The sequence below is a fragment of the Galendromus occidentalis genome, unplaced genomic scaffold (assembly GCF_000255335.2).
Source record: "Galendromus occidentalis unplaced genomic scaffold, Mocc_1.1 scf7180000077174, whole genome shotgun sequence".
Taxonomy (NCBI): domain Eukaryota; kingdom Metazoa; phylum Arthropoda; class Arachnida; order Mesostigmata; family Phytoseiidae; genus Galendromus; species Galendromus occidentalis.
Genome location: NW_003805162.1, coordinates 1 through 17,546, shown reverse-complemented (window position 1 = coordinate 17,546; position 17,546 = coordinate 1). Strand labels below are relative to the sequence as shown.

Below are 17,546 nucleotides of genomic sequence, written 5' to 3'. Positions count from 1 at the left end.
GGCATGCCAGGCCATTTGGAGATGTCCGGAGGTTTGACGATATCCGCCGGGATCTCCTTCTTCGGCGAGTGACTTCAGAAGGGGTTCTCGGCTCTTGCCCGCGATCCCTGAATCCGCTCCTAGCCTGCCCTGACCGAGACAAGATCCGGCAAAAGAATAGGACATCCTGAGCCGGGAGCATGTGAGCTCAAGAGTCGATGTGGTGTCATCTTTGGATGAGTCCACGCTGCGTCCGGGAGCGGTATTCCTTCGCGGCTGACCGCTTTCCGACTCGTTCCTCATTAGGCAGCTGAGTCGAGTGGATGACAGACCGCAACATTTACTGACTAAGTGCCGTATTCCAAGAGTTTTTCCCTCTTCGAGTCTTCAAGTTTCGCTCTTAGTTTCCGTAACGCTCTCATAGCTCCGCCTGTTTCGTAACGTTCGAACGAAAGAAGAAACGAACCAAAGCAAGTGCACGAGAATACACATACAAAAAATGAGCATCGGTGCAGCATAAGAGAAAAAAGGAAAGTTGTCTCACGTCCCGACCGTCGGCCGCTCATAGGCTCGGCATTTCAACGTGGTCCAAGTCTGTCGGGCCGTGTCGCTTCCATGCACCTGCCACATTGTTCCCTCAGCTCGCAAGCCACAGAGCAAGTGAGTTAATTTCCAACAGAGCTTCAGTAGACCGAATCTTTTGGGGCGAATTAAAATTAGCGCATAGGAAACGACGTTAAACCTCGAGGAGCCGTCGGAGCGTCTCAGAACGCTAATGTCGAATCCATTCGACACGCTTGCGAGGTACGCGAGAAGTGATTCAAGGCTCCGAATATCGTTCGGAAACATGTACCGAAGAAGAATGAATACTTGTCCTTGGTGTCTGAAACTCCGATTCGTCTCTTTTCCGCTCCTCTCGCACAAGAATGGGGTGATCTGATACGATTCATTAAGGGCTTTTCAAATCGGGCTTGAACCTCTAGGCTCGAGCCCGTGTCCCACCTCCTCGGGCGTAGTGTTTTCGGTTGCGGCAAGATTCCCGGCAGAAAGTACGCAATTCAATCTCCGCCGTCCGGTCTCCCCACCGGCATCTCTTCTCAATGCTCGATCGCGTAAGGCTCCCACGTACCCAAGTGCTCGAGCGACCGTTGGAGCGACACGTAAGGTACAGCTCGCGCTCTCACCGCTCCTACATATCTGAGCGGGAAGCGAACGCAGAGGTCATCTCGCTTCAGTGTCACTTCAGAATTCGCGTCCGTGCTCTTCAAATGAGGCAGGCATCGCTCGGTTAGCATAAGGTGGGTGGCTCGTTTGGCTGTCGTTCGCTCCGCTTGTCGGCTGGTGATTGAATGTCCTTCCAGCGAGGTACAACAACTTCAATAAACAACGGCTCGTGGGAGGCTGACTGGACAGACAGACGGCCGGCCGAGCCACTGACCCGCCGGCTCGCAGGCGGGCGAGCAAGGGGGCTGAATGGCAGGATCGCGAGCAGCTCTAGCTGACCGGCTGTCCGTAGGACGACAGCGATGGCTACCGTCCACCTCTTGCGGACTAGTTCGACCGTGTTCCGGGTTAACAGCTGGGGGAAAGTCTCCGAAGAAGAAGCGACGGTGCCGGTGATGACGGCGGCGGCGGCGGCGGCAGCAGAAAACAGTCAGCTGCGCAACAAGCGTCGCTTAACTAGATTATTATTATTATAGTCTTACTCCTAAATACTCTTCAACGCTTTCGCTTCCGTGTTGCGGCACCCGTCTCACGACAGTCGGATGCAAGATTTTGACATCCGTGCGAGTTTACCGCCATACTAAGATCCTGACGCCCTTCATGGAAGACGACATGCAAACGAGCATTTTGGTTGGAGAACATTCTCTACTTCCACAGCGATATCTGGATCGACACTCTCTTCAGGCAGATGCCGATCAGGGTTGCCGATTAGAGCTCCCGAACGAAGAAGAAAAAACGGCGATTCTTCCGCGTATTTCCTTTGTTTCTAAGAACCGAAATCTCTCCCTAGTCGCCATTCAGAGACACAGTAGTAGAAGTCCTCCCCTACCCCAAGAAGTTGACATCGGAAAGTTCAACAGTCCTTGTTCTGATGATGCCACGGACGGTATAGTGTCGGCGTATTGTTCGGAGGAATGTCACTTTTTTCACTTTTCCTCGACGACCCGAAATCCTCTCGAATCGTTCCGTACCAGTCGACAGAAGCCCGCTAGCGAATGGGGGGCATTAACTCTCGACAACGACAAAACAGAAGGCCGTCGCAAAGTGTCGTAACAGAAAGCTAGCTTATTCTGAGAATGTTTCATAATGTGGTCGTTGAACGTCTCGTTGGCTCAAAGCGATCGTATTGAATGAAAGCAGGAGAGTCTTCAGATCAAATTGGAATTGCTCAGATGATCATCATCGGCGGAGCCACAAGCAGGCACCCGCAGAGCACAAAAGCATTCCAGACGCCTGAGAAGCCGAAAGCATCGAAAACGTCGAATGAGACTCGCTTCTTATGAGGAAAGAAGGTCCTTGGGACAATCTACCTCTTCCAGGACGATCATCAATCACGCGTTCGGGAGTAAGAAATGAGATGATTCGAAATGTCAAGGCTTTCTTCGACGACTCTCCGAGCCCGATTCCATCCACGAGGTATCAGGCGGAGATCCAACTCGAAGTGCCCGTCGTTTCGAACTTCCATCGTGTTCCCATATCACCTGCGAGAGTAGAGCGATCCCTCGGTTACTGAACAGACAGCCAGAGATTCTCGGGTTATGCAATTGCATAACCGCATTGAGGCATCCGCGCGAAGAATCCGTTGGTGGCGGATTTATGATTCCTCGCCGAGATTCGATCGGTATCACCGACATCACCGATCGGCTACATGGAATGCTCATGAAAGATGCAGAACGCGTCCATTCCCAGGTCGACGGATCCTGAACTTCTGCCCAGAGCAAGCTATGCGATAAATTCGACCAGAGGCTCTGGCATTCCATCCTCGTTAGAGAGTCGATGGTGCTCGACACCTCATGAATATCCATGCAGCATGTTTCTAACTGTTCGATCTCAGAGGTCGCTTGAGAACTCGACTGCGGATCAGATTTTCGCAGCCACTTCCTGCAGGTGCGTATCCGATGTCGACGAAGTTGTTTCGCTGATTTCGAGCCGATACCTCGGCGGATTTTTCGACGATTTCCACGATTGTTGCTTCTGAATGAGTGAGACCTCAAGTTGAAAACTTCGACTCGCTCGTACACTTACCGGTGGGCGGACGAGCCACCGCCCCAAGTTGGAAAGGCTCGATCTATTAACGATTGAGTCATTATATCACTGTAGAAGAGAATACAGAACGCAGGCTGTATCTTTCTTGCGGGAAATATCCGCATAACGACCTGGACGATGATTACGGATCCTGATACCGCTGTCAGCGGCTCGTAGAAGAAACTCAGTTTTTCCTTGATTCTCTTTCAGTCGATCGTAGTTTGTGCGAATTGTGTGTGTGCGGTGTCTGGTGCGGCAACATGGACAAGGTCTCGAATATTACTCGACCAATCAGAAGTAGTTTTTTTTGAAGAAAAAGAAACACAAGAGTCTAAAGGCTGTTTTGGCCGTTTTTGATTCCAGTCAGGAGCGACCTTGCTCGGCGGGGGAGTTTCTTGTTTTGAACGTTGTCCGACACGCACCTTTCATCATCATCATGGCAAAAGAGCCGCCCGAATGTCGGTGTTCGCGCTATAGCTTCGACTGCTAGTGATTCTGGGCAGGACTCTAAGTTGAGCCCTTGAGCTTTCCCGGAAGAACTTTTGTTTCTTTCGGCATATTTTTGTGCAAGAGTTTTGTGCATTCGCTGCTTGTAAGCAGTCGTCATTGATTTTGATCCCAGTTACTGATACCAGCGGCGAGCCATTGAATTCGCCTCGAACGTTTACATACTCTTGTCTTGACATGCGCTGAATCGATAGCATCAGTCATCTATAATCTGTCGGGAAACGCAGTGTTTCCGATGTATTCTGTCCGTAGCCTTTCCTGACCTGGGGATGTCGGATGTCGGCGCGCGAGGCTCGGCGATCCGAGCGTCGGCGTCGTCGTATCGTACGGGGCGCGAAGAACAAAACCGTCCGCTGGTCTTCGAGCCCGATACAGATCGCAAGGAAGGACCTTGCCATGAATGTATGCGCATTTCCGTTCACGGAATGGAACCTATTGAATTCCGGTTCCTCTTTCCGCCTGTTTGTAGAGCGCCGCGCAGTCCGGTAGAAAGAGGAAGTCAACGGAAAAAGCGTGGATTGAGGTCCGTGGAATGCCGACTCAGGAGTTGTGGGTGAGGCGTTGAGCAGAGGCATTGCGAAGGCCTGGCAGTCGACAGGGTTGGCGATCGGAAGTTTCGGAGGATTACTCTGTCGCGGGGAAAGTAAGGACAGCAAGAGGGAAGGACGCAGTCACGGAGCCAACGAACAAACACATGGGAACAGTATCGACTGTCAGAAATTCCGAAAGCCGGGGCTTCGAATTCGTAGGCGTCCGAGTGACTCGTCAGTCCCACGTAGTTCTGTGCTGGGATCGTCGTCGGGAGGAAATCATTGTACCACAGTTCGACCTCGGAACTATTCCCAGCAGCTTGTTTGTCGGTTCGTTCAAACACTTCTGAAAAGTGCGTCAACAGCTCCAAGGCTCTGGGAAACAACAGCAGCAACAACAGCGCGCGAATCAGTCGGTGCTCGCTCGGTCTGCTCACTCGCATGATCGAGGAGAGAAGCCAGGAGAACGAGCGGTAAAATTCAGAAAGCTACAAAAGAGGTCCGGCTAAGGATCCTGGAACAACTTCATGAATTCTAAACGACGCTTACGATCTGAACGAGTTCCAGAAAGCGGATCGTAAGTCGCTACCCCGTGTAGTAAGGCCAAAGTCAGCTGCTGCTGCTACCGGCGCCGCCGACGAAATGTACCGCGAGTTCGACTGCTTGATGGTATTGCGATTTTTTTCTCCATTCTTTTCCCCTCGATCATCCACCACTGGGAGCAGCAGCTTCTCGGACCGGCTTTCATATACGGCGCATAAATTGCAAATCCCTCTCCCGTGCGACGTCGGAAGTGTCGGAATGAGTTGAAAAGTAAATAACTCACGACTGAAATCTCCCCTAAATTCTTCAGTGATCCGAAGGTGAAAACTTTCTCCGACGACAATGTGCCTTCCTTCGCCCGCCAGCCCGCCGCCCGACCGAGCAAGCGACCGATAATTTCAAATATTTCCTCGTGGCGTCGGATAATGGAATGAAAATGGAAATCCCGCTCTCACCTCCGATCTATCTTCCGACCATTCCACTATTTATCAGACTGACCCGCGAGCATTCCCTTCGGTCCAGAAGTGATGCACCGATAATCGAGACCTTCATCCGAATATCCGGATCTACCCCTGACTTAAAGACAGGCTTTCAGTCACAGAGCTGTAGAATATGTGCGACCTGGGCATCGGGGAATACTTTCAACAATGCTTCTTTCTAGCCCGATGTATGTATGGACATCCGCAATATTTCAATCGAAGCTCCGCGCTCGCAGTCCCTCCAAAGTCTCGGAAGCCGAAGCATGCAAAGCGAAAATGGACTGATTGTTGGAGTCGGCGGGGGCACTCCGATTCTACGGACCTTGATTTGGTCATTTCTATATCGAACCGAAATGCTCGTATCCGTCGGAAATGTCGTCCACGGCTTGAAGAGGCGGAAGGCAGGTATCAATGACCGGTAATGAGCGTTTGAGACTGTAATCAATGATTGGCCCGATGAAGACCTCCATAATGTCGACGGACGCCGAAAGCTAATTGGAAAGTCGTGCGCCAACACAGCCAACCTTGGTTTTCTGAACTTCACACTTCGTCGCTTTCGTTCTACCGTTCATGAATCACGAGCCGAAATAAGATGCGATAGGTACTTCACACTTCACAACCACGACGGAGTGGATTGGTCGTCTAGCTCCTCCAGGGTGCTGCTCATTCACTGTAGATGGAAGATTCTCTCTTCGGATCCCATTCGGAGGGCTTTTTCGAATGCATGGATTCCCTTTTGATTCTTTGTCGGCCGACGCACAGGATACAGCTCGCTTCGCGCGGGAATGAATGTATCTTCGAGCCTCCGGTCTGAAGATATAATTCGAGATGGTCGCCCTCGCAAAAATTCCTCTGTGAGGTGGTCTGGACACTTTCGCGTGGATGGAGCTACTCACGATCGCTGCTGGATGACGGAATTAGGGACCGGAAATATTCGCAGAGCGAGAAAGATCAACTTTTTGATTTCGGAGACGGTCGAGATCCGATCTGCCGAGGATCGTACGACCAACTTGATGGAGACTAACGAATCGTCGATTGGATCGACTTCGGCACCATTATCGACGACAGCGAAGCGGACGGAAGGGCCCTCGATTCACATCATGGCTCCATCGTCAGTCGCTTGCCTTAGCGACTCAAGATGGAGATGCTGTCCGAACTGTCAACATTTGTTCTACGCTCTGTCGTATTCTGTCGACAGGCTGCTGCATTGCATGAGGCGTGAAGTTGAGACAGTATCATTCGTCACCCTCGGTTCTAACGCTGCCGAGCAACAATATGCGGGTGCCCGCTTGTTTGAGCTCCGAAGCTCATCAATGATGGACAGGATGAAGGGGTTGCAGGCTCGGAGCTCACTAAGATGCCCGGTTGGAGAGTTCGTTGCGAGGATATGCATACGTGGAGGCTTATCTGCTCCAAGGAAGCAATTTCATGACACTGCGATGACCCCCGATAACCGACATATTTTGGCGAAAACCGAAGCCAGCGTAAACGTCGCATGCTCATCCGGCGAAACCAGTTTGCCACAATCTTCCAGGCGACATTCGCTTGTTTGACGAGCGGTGGCGAGAACTAAAAAAATCGTACAAAAACTCACATAGGTGAAGAAACAATTCCCCAAATCGTCCTTCGTTCGAACGACTGTCCCGAAAAAGAATAGAGGGAACTCGTTCGGGAAAAAACAAGAAACAATAAAATATGATGGGTTCCGTTCGATGATTCCACGTCAGTGTTTCCGGCTGACTTTTCATTCATTGAATAAGCGGGCTGCTCATTCCGAATGGCAAGATTGGAGAAAAACGGGCGAACTCTTGCGATTGCAATATGAAACCCAGATCGGAACGGTATTCCCGCTTATTGCTTCGAGAATTTGCGCCCTTGAGGAGATTTTCCAAAGGAGCAGCCGTCGGCCAAGCGAGTAAAGCGGTGGGCAGTGAGGCAAGAAAGCCTCACCCTTTCAATCCACCAAAGATTGTCAAGATCGCTTTTCTGGCATACCGCATTCGGCGTCCTTAGACGAAAGCTTGTGCCATCCAACTAAACATGCCATCTATCCAGGAGCATTCGAGCGAATAAGCGAGCGATCGACGAGTGAAAGGGAAATTCCTCCCATTCACCTTTCAACTCTCGCGGCTCACAAAAAGACTGCTTATTATTATCATCATCATCATCGGTATTATCGTTACTATTGTCATCGTACAGCTCCACCCATCAATTCTGCCTGTCGTTATCGGAAAGCACTTTGTACTGTAGAAATTTCGCTCTTTGTTATTTCCGCGAACACTACCTCGGCCATGTGGGGACATATTTCGAAGAAGGGAACGATAAATCGCCCGGCTTGCACGACTCCGGACTTCGGACCATAAGTGTGCTTCCCGACATCGATCTTCAATGGAGCGAATAGTTCAATCTGGACTGGGGAAGTTCTCCGGAGGGTTGGATTCTCGGGGGCGTTAGGGGAAAAAAATCTTCATGAACCTTTCTTGTCCAATGTTATTTACGCTGCTCGTTGCAACACGGAAGTGTTCGTGAACATCCCTCGTATACAGTGCTTATCTGTCCCGAGTTAGGCTCACTGAAGCACCGCGCCGCAAGGAGATACTCGCTGAATACTCCGAGAGAAATCTAATGATCGGGGATCTCCAGGCCCCTTTCGTTGATGGGATCATAAGGGAATCTGGAAGCATTTCCGAATCGGGAACTCCGCTTCCCCGCTCTAGTCAAGCGCATATATAATCGATTGAGAGAGCAGCAGCCACTAGGAAAGCAACGCTCCGCGCACCGAACTCTTCACTCTCAACAGCCTCAGTATTCAATTACATTCGGGCAGGGATTCAAGCTTGGATTAATAGAAGCCCTCCCGGTCAAAAGCACAGGATACTTGATACAAGCCAGATTCAGGATTTTCGAACCTCGTTCAAGCGGAGCTAGCAAAATTACCACTAAAAATATGTTCCATTATAGAGCCACGCTGTTTCGATCCCTCGAAGGGGTCATAGTACGCAATGAGATTCCAGAGCCCTCAGACCTTATACACGGGGAATCCCGATGTATCCGACGCTGGTTAACGATGTTTTTCTCATTCCAGATTCACACACAAATGTCAGAGGATCAATTACGGCAGGTTTTTCACGTGAGATCTTCTGATCAAGGTTAGTGGAATCGATCGAACAGGCGTAATATTGAAACTCTTACCTACCGCTGGATCAATTCATTCGTGAATCAGGTGCGCTCTGGCTTTTGGAAGCCCGGATTTCCTCTGTTTGTCAGGCCGCAGTAGGCCGATCGTATGCTCCTTCCTTTTTCGCTCCAAAGAATGAACTATCTCACTTAGCGTGACTGCTGAAACATTCGGTCAAGCTCAGACTCGGCGGCCGCAGCTCCGACTCCTCGCACATGTCATGATGTTGACGCTGGTGAAGTTACATCCGGGAATCGTCCGCTAGTCGTCGAGCTTTTTCTCTGAATACGTTTTTTCGGCCATGACCATTGGTGTTTGGCCTTCTGTGGCGTGATTTGTGTAATTTCCGTCTTAAAGACTTCTCATATTCGCCTGAACAATATGCTGAGAATGATTGTTTGCTTTCCGAACGAATGCTGCGTCCCCAAACTTCGCGCGTGGTAATCACTACGGCGATGATAACGCATGCCTACGGAAATGATATCATTTTCACCGCAGTAATAACAACATTCTATCCTATGGGTTGGAACCCGAGCCCCGGAATTTCAAACAAGTCGGAAGGGCTGCAGAATGGTGAATTGACAAGAAAGTTTCGAGCGAAAACCGTGTCTGTCAGCCGTCTCATAGGCCACATGTGACATGATGACTTCGAAGCGGGGAAGCCCGCTCGTTAGGCGAACGGCACCGAAACCGGCAAGAAGGCCCTTCCTTCGAGCTCCCCTCGCTGTACCGTGCGACCGAGAACGAGAATTAAAACGAAGCTCGATGGCGATCTACAGAATATGAATTCTTCCAGTTCCCGAATATGAATTGGTCACGATATCGCACAGCGTCCGAAATTCGCCGAGAGTCCGACGCGGGGCCGAAATTCCAGCGGCTGGGCATGATGCCTCTGATGAGGCAGCGAAACGTCAACTGAATCTCTCTCTACAAGCGTTCGGGAAACGGATAAAACTCAATCTCTCGAAAAACGAAGATTTCCAACGGAGAGTCGAGGGCCTGAAAATGTTCACCATGTCGACGACTAGCCGAGGAGGTAAGTCCTAAGTTTTGCGAGTGAGCAGGAACTCCGGAAAACCGATTTTCCAAGCTCGCTCTTGAACGACTCCGTGAGCCTCCCCTATTCGAATTCGTCTTCCCAAGCCTTGTCCGGGAGGATTCTTTATCCTTTCGGCGAGCATACTGACTTGTTCATTGGGCCTATATCATCTCAATAACCTCTTTGAACCGAATCCAGGGGTCGAAATTCGCGCGGCCGACGATTCGAATTCCGAAGAACGTTCTTCGCCTGTCACGCCGTACGTGGACGAAGCCAATAACGCTGCCTTGTTGTTGAGTCGATATCCTGCCGGCGGGTTCCAAGTCGAAGGTGGGTGCGAATGTTTCTTCTGGCTGGCAGTCCGTCAGTCATTGTTTGACGAACTGATAGACGATAAGAGTGACAGGCCAGAGGCCTGGGTCCCGACCCTGATTGTAAAGTAAGCCCGTAATCAAACGTTTCCCAATCCTGATTGCGTCCTAGGAACGGTTGGCCACGACCTAGTGATTGCTCCAGTTCCCGAAGGCCTTCGTAATGAGACCTTTTACGATGAGGAAGAAGGAACAGCCGACGACGAGATGTTCCTCGATGAAGACGATTTCCAGACGACATCGTCTTCGGTCCCCACGTCGCCGAGCAAAAAACCGAAAAAATCGAAGAATCCTAAGAAGTATCTCCCGGGAATGGAGAAGAAACAGAAGCTCAAGAAATACAAATCTTCAAAAGAATCGAAATCTGTCCATTTTGTCTATAAACGAGACCCTCAAGGAGTCCACGACGCGCACAGCGATTTCCGTAAGTGTGTCGAAGAGCCGCCTACCGAGAGAACTGCCCCTCGGGCCGTAGTTCTCGGATAGTCTCATCTGACCCGATTTCTCCTTTCAGTATCTCTAGACACATTAGCCTTATCAAACAATCATACGAGAACTCATCGGATCCGGAAGCGGGCCGCTCCTGACACGGTGTGGCCCGAAGTTCTTCTCATCGTGGACTACGATACGTACGCGTTGCATGGGAGAAGCCACGCCGAAATTAAGCGTTACTTCGTCAGTTTCTGGAACGGCGTCGACCTCCGCTACAGACTCTTGGCGAGTCCTCGGGTCAAAATCAGCTTGGCCGGCATGATCGTCGCCAAAGACCGCGACGCGACTCCTTACCTCGAACGCAATCGTCTTCGGCCGCCCAACGAGGACGCGGTCGATGTCGCCGGGGCTCTCACCGATCTCGGGAAATATCTCTATCGGGAAGATCGGCTGCCCACTTACGACCTGGCAGTTGTCATCACGAAACTCGATATGTGCCGACGCCACTACGAAGGAGGACGATGCAATAGAGGAACCGCCGGTTTCGCCTACGTCGGTGGAGCTTGCGTCGTTAACAAACGACTCGAGAAAGTGAACTCGGTCGCGATCATCGAAGATTCGGGAGGTTTCTCGGGCATCATTGTTGCCGCTCACGAAGTTGGACATTTGTTGGGTTGCGTGCACGACGGCTCCCCGCCACCTTCCTACCTCGGAGGTCCTGGAGCTACCAGCTGTCCCTGGGAAGACGGTTTCATCATGTCAGATCTCCGTCATACCGAGAGAGGATTCCGCTGGTCAACTTGTTCGGTGCAGCAGTTTAAGCATTTCTTATTGTGAGTACATAGTCGAGTCTTTGATCTTTCTCCTCCGCCTCTCCCTCGTGAGCTGACGTTCCCCCCCCCCCTCTCCCGTTCCTACAATCGGGGTTTTCGCAGTGCTGTCGCGAACTCAGTCAGGTTGCGGTCGCTCGCGGCCCCTGGGTCCAATCTGGGCCTCTGCTTTATGATATGGAAGCTATCCGTGAGAGCAGGCTGCCGCCTCTGGAGACATGTTCTCCTGGATCTTCGAGTTTCGGTGGATAAAATAATGTATTTTCTGTTTCAGCGGAGAAACTGCGTCGTGTTTATACAACTATCCTCATGAGAATCAACTGTTGGCGCGAGTGCTGCCAGGCACCATGCTCTCCCTCGACGAACAGTGTCGTAGAGATCGAGGGACGAGCGCGTGCTTCGTACGTACAATCTCTGTCGTGATCATTCCATTCGTAATTCTCTTCGAGAGACGGCAAAGGTCCAATCACGGCCGTTATCTTCGTATTACAGAAAGACTCGAGAGTGTGTGCTCAGCTGTTCTGTTTCGATTCTTCGTCTGGTTATTGCGTATCCTACAGACCTGCGGCGGAGGGCTCCCCGTGTGGCGACGGTCAAGTCTGCAAAAACGGCAAATGTATCCAAGAAATCGAAAACATTATCCCGGATTACTCACAAGTATCAGCCAGCGTGGCTTCTCCAGCAAACAGGTAACAACGTGATGGGATCCGACCAGGATCGGAAATGACTCGAAAGCAATAAATACGAAAGGGAGAGACTCACCATTTTTCTGATTCAGAGTCGAGAGCACCCGATCATCCCGTCGATTGGATTCATCCTTCGAAACATCGTCTACGAAACGAACCAGAGGGAGATCCCGGACGACGACGATTCCAACAACGACAGTGGCAGCCGTGGCGGACCGCCGGATCGACAAGGTAATCATTCCCAGCTGCACAATCCATGCTCGGGGATTTCTGCCCCGGTCGGGCACTCTGCATGATGGAACAGACCTAATAAATCTAATGACTTCTGTTGGAACTGGTCGAAGACTGTAGGACGGTTCAGCAAGACGATCCCCAGCTTATAGCGGAGCTCCGCTCGTCGTACATTCTTATGCACCGGCGATGGATAAAATCCCCCTCAAACTCCGTCGTTAGACATGGTACGGCGTACTAAGCCTCTTCTTCTCCCACAGGTTGACTCCACTGAAGAAACGGAGTGCATAGACGTTGTTGAGAAAATTGCGGATCGCATGACATGCGCTGAGTTCCTAGAACATTTCGGCCAACGATACTGCAGCCACAATTATATCCGAACGAACTGCTGTTACACGAGGTCTCTTATGTGCACTGTGTGAGAGGCTGGACCTCGATTGGTGAAGTTTGCCAAGTGGAGCAAGTATTAGCGAGTGGGCTCCGCATGAGCGAGCAGTCCACTCCGAGATGAAGAAAGTTTGAATTCTCATCGACCATCTTCGACCAGGCTTCGGGATTGTCTCCAGGCCGTGCCATGCGCTTTTTGAAATCAGGCGACGAACGCTTGTACATTTCGGTCCCGATAGTTTTTCTTCATCTTCCTCTTGCTATTCTTCTCCCCGAATGAATGTAGAGAGAGGAATCACGTCCCGCGAGAGGAACACCTCAATCGGGATGTGATGACCGACATATAGTTCAGTCGAGTTCAGACAGAGAGTGAATTATTTTCTAGGATATTCCCTCTTCGCGCGCTCTTCCCTACTTTTCCCAACCCTGATCCTGCCTGTCGGATTCTTGCCCTAGTTGTAAATATTACACCGAAATCTTCGACGAAACGATTTTAGCGATGAGAAGATCGTGGCATTTTATTTATTTCACCCTGCTGCAAACAAAATCTATTTGAACGGTTAGATTACTCGAAATTTGCATCGACTGCCAGCGGTCTTGAGCCAGCTCAGGTTGCGCATACTGTACAAACTCTTCAAAGAAAAATGGCCAATCCGCTTGTGGGGTAGTACTTGGCCTAAGGCATCATCAATACCGCAACAATATCACTGAGTTTCATTTTCGGTTCCGCACTCCCTAGAAATGGAAAACTTGGATCATCCGGGCCCGCGACTTCAAGTTGTCGTTTGTGATCCGGTGGCGGTGGCATCATGACCGCGTGTGAACGAAGCCATAACACCGCCGATGTTTTCGCGGAAAGCAAGATCGATTTCCGTCGATAACAAACGACGATTCAAAGCTCACTGTTCTTATGTCCAGAGCACTTGCTGAAATTGTTGGTCATGATCGAACAGTTCCGTTCTCTGTGATTAAATTCTCCAAGTCTTGAAGTCTCCTCAGGCAACATGAATAGCACGGAAGGATCACGTGCTCGTGGATTTCAATAAACATATGTTATTATCCAACGATGGCGGGTGTATTCTCAATGAATTGGTATGCGGCAAGCTCTACAGAAACTCGTATATAGGTGAAATTTTCTAATTCTCTCGAGGGACTTGGTCGAACTCCACGAGACCGAAGGCTCGGGAAGATGGCGCGCCCCGCTGAGGCCCGAGTTCCAGCGTGGAGGACGAAAAACTCCCAGAGGGGGTCTGACCCTTTCGCGTAAGTCCCTGAGCTAGCCTCCCGTCGGGGTATCGCAAGGACTTCATTCAAAATCTCGCTGCCCCAATATACGTATCGTAGGCCAGAAGAACTAAGCCAGGTAGATCCGGCAAGAGCTCTTCGGAAGCCTGGAAGAGCCGTTGGCTTCACGCTAGATATGAGCTGAGTTTCCCCTTCCGCTGGTTTTCTTGCATTCGTTCGCTATGATCGACATCCGGGGCTTCGGCAGAGAATCAGCCTGCTGACCTCGAACTTTCGCGTAGCTGCCATGATCGGGAGTACTTCCGCGGAACTCCTGATGGAAATGAAGAACCTCCGAGAAGAAATAGTTTGTATATCCTGCTTTCTAATAGTAAGAAGTCATTTCCTGCGAATATGTGCCTCTTTATCCGGGGATACGGGAAAACCGCCTCCGAAGAATCGGTCGTTCAATTGGGAGTTTGTGGCCCTTCGGTCAACGCTCGAGCTGTGGTCTCTGAGGGGACATCATCGTAGGAAGCTGCAGGGCGAACTCCATTCTTCGTGAGATTTGGAAGTCCCTTCCCACCTCATAGTGAAAAGACACGTCTCGAAACATGTGGTTCGAGACACAAGGTGTGAGATATCGAGACTTCGACAATATTTCCTCGATTTCCGAATTCAGAAGCGACCATTCCGATGAACACATGTATGTCTCGCGTCGGCGAGACCCCCTAAGGTTGTCCCGAAAGGATCGTGCATAGAGTATCAAACGATCCCTCAAGACAGGTCGCTGAACACTCACGGGAGCTTACCGGCTTGAGCCGCCGCTGCTCCCTTACAGGAGCGACGCCGAAACACGTTGTTGAGTCTGTCCGGGAGTCGAGCTCGAATACATCCGCCACTCGAATGGGTTTTGTCTGCAGGATAAAAATTTGACTCGAGTCGGGGGAATTCCTGTCGATGCCGTGAGATATCAAGTCTCGAATTGCGCCGTTCGATACCGCAGCCGAATCTAGCTCGCTCTCGCTGCATCGACGGCAAGCATCATATGAGGTATATTCACAAGTTTGATGAAACTCGAATTTCCATCGAGCTGTTCATTTTGTTGTGGTACTTTGCCGCTTAAGGTCGAAGACTCCATGTCCAGAAGGGGACGACGATTTTCGAAGCATTGTGGGAGAACAGAATAGAATCGCTCAGGAACCCCAGATTCGAAGATACAATTATTACATCGAGCCGCGAGAAAATAAATTGGGCAAAAGGCGAGAAGCCGTCGGAGTCTAGCGAGCTCATAGAGCGACGAGCCAGCCATCTTCGAGGGGGCGGCCTTAGTCTGTTCGTGGAAAAATTGCGTCATCGTAAAACACAGGCCGGTCGCTACCGTCCAACAGTCTAGCTCGAGCAAACACTCATGCACTCCCTTCCTCGAGAGGCCGAGGCTCGGGCCGATGGCGTGGAAGTTTTCTCTGGATGCCGCATCCTTCGATCGAGTATACCAGAATTTCCAGCTCCATTCGCATGTTCGCCCTGATTCTTCTTCATGCTCACCCAGCTCAACTGCAAACGCTTGGAACGAACTGTGGATGTCTCTGCAGCGCTGGGATTATCCTGCTATCGGAGATATGCTCGAGACCGATATCGGTCTCATCTGCTCCGGAAGCTCTACATCGTAGCCCTTCCCGAACCCTCGACCGATGCGGCATTTTCTAATGCCGGAATCTACTGTGAGCCACCTTGCTAGGCGCGATCTCGAGACTAGTCTACCGGCTGTTTGCAGGCGCTGCCAAAGTGAGCACGTGCATTGAAAGCCGAACGGCAGCGAGCGAAGTGTCTTACCAACAATGACATCATGGTAGCGCCGCCTATCCCTCCTCGCCCATAATACGGGCAGAGCTGCGAAGGCCGGTCAAAACAAAGCTACCTCAAAGGCTTCCACCCCACTCTCAGCGTTTCACGTTGTCGGAGATGGATGGTGCTTTCCTGTATTTCGATACTCAGTGTCCCTCTTCCAATTACCCTCAGTACTACCAGCACTACGAGAACGGTTCTGCGTATTGCGAGCAGTCTTGGAGCAGCTCTTCTTCAGGACAGAGTGTCGATACCACCAATGAGTACGCCGCTTTCGAGCCCCAGTTCCACCCCGAACCTCCACGGCCGGAATCGAGCCACGAAAGTTGCTCCTCCGCATCTCCGCCCCTCCCAGCCAATGGGAAGAAGCCGACGAAGAAACAGCGCGAGCAAGAGATGGAGCTCGAAGAGAAGTGTCTGGAATTGGAGATCAGAAAACTTCGTCGCCTGCAAACTCGATACGAGCAGTATCTCTCGTGCATCCAGAAGCGGGTCAATGATCTGTTACTCGCTCGCAGAATGTGAGTCGAGAAGAAAGTGAGCCGCGGGATGATTTGTACATCGCTGTATATACATATATGAACGCCAAATAAATTTATATACAAATTCGAAGGCTCGGGGAACCTTTCTCTAAATGGAACTTCTCTCGGAAGAGCCAGCTGCCTTGACATGAATTTCGAAATTGCGCCTTCTTGTGTCCCGATGTTAGATGCCTGAAGCCTGATGATGATTGTGTGAGACCTCGATCCAGAGTCCCCTCCATGGATGTATCGAGAGAATTGTCCCGAGGAAGCCCCAAGCCTGAGTCTTCACCGCTGGTTTGTTTTTCTCTGTACCTGTTTTCTCCACATCTTCCCCTCCGCGGGCGATGTCATATGACATAACGATAATGATGTATCTTGGCCAAATCCTGGTCTATGGACGAGTAGCGTACTCTTCACCGCTGCGTCCTGTCGAATGGATTAGATCTGTCGATAAATTAGATCTGTCGTCAATGCGTGAAGGGAGATCCACAACACTCCAATCTATCGCACCAAATCAAGCAATTAATCGTGTTGGAAGTTTTTCCCCCTTTCAGCGTTCGGAAATCGAAGCGACTCGCTTTGATGCTTGAAGGATGATTCTTCTGGCAGGAGACCTCGGTCTAGAAGATACATTTTCGAAAAGAAGCAACGGAGTGCCAGCACTTGCCGGCACCAACTGTCTCCAGGAAATCCGAGGGTGTCCCCCGTCGGACACAAGAAATCATCAAGGAAGATTGCCGTCAACATTTTTTCTCGACAAACGTTTCAGACCACCTTGCCGTCATGATCTCCCCGTCGATGATGAGTTCCTGATTCGTGAGAGCTGACCGAGAAGGAACGGAGACCATGAGGCAAGATGCGTGAGTCAAGGGAGACATCTCCCACCGTGTTTTCGGCTTGCGATCTATGTACACCTCTCCAGAGCCGATGCGGATATGACGGTGAATTTTCTCGCGCTCACCACCATCTCCGAGGTGACTTCAAATGACGTACCCTAGGAGTTCTTCGCTTGGCCTGCTGCCGGCACTGTCGCTAACACCGATCGCCCAGGTCTTGAAGCGGAGTGTTGGATGGGATTACCAGAACGAACCAGAGGAGTCTATCTGAGGTATTCCGTCGATCGCTAAATGCCGCCACCCGCTCTTCATTTCCCCTCGATCAGACATCATGTGAGGAAAGGGTACAGCTGGGTAAGGGGGCGTTTTCGGCCACGACTCCGATTTTCGAAATGGATTGCGTGGCGTAATGTCCCACTCTTTAGGAGCATATTGACGCACTCAGATCATCTCAATCGCTTTTCGAATCCGAATGGTATGCGAATGAAAAATTAGAGTGTGTTCGGACACCTGAAAACACCTGAAATCTTTGAACGGTCATTGCGCGAGAACGGAATAAGCTAGAGACTCGCGCTTGGTGGCGTTCGAAAGCTGGGAACAAGAGCTACAAAACCATGTCCCAATCACCGTCCTGAGATATTTTCTCCATGAGATACAGATCGATTTTCGTCTG

The 17,546-nt window shown here is 50.8% G+C and overlaps 1 protein-coding gene across 1 annotated transcript; it reads left to right on the top strand.

Annotated features, from left to right (window-relative positions):
* Positions 1-8,378: 8,378 nt before the first annotated feature.
* Positions 8,379-12,476, top strand: LOC100897824 (A disintegrin and metalloproteinase with thrombospondin motifs 6). The gene is made up of 10 exons (XM_029110940.1): positions 8,379-8,436; positions 9,262-9,294; positions 9,340-9,501; positions 9,703-9,834; positions 9,988-10,299; positions 10,390-11,140; positions 11,412-11,538; positions 11,630-11,826; positions 11,916-12,054; positions 12,315-12,476. The coding sequence occupies exons 1-10, from the start codon at positions 8,385-8,387 to the stop codon at positions 12,474-12,476; spliced, it is 2,067 nt and encodes a 688-aa protein (XP_028966773.1). The 5' UTR covers positions 8,379-8,384.
* Positions 12,477-17,546: the final 5,070 nt, after the last annotated feature.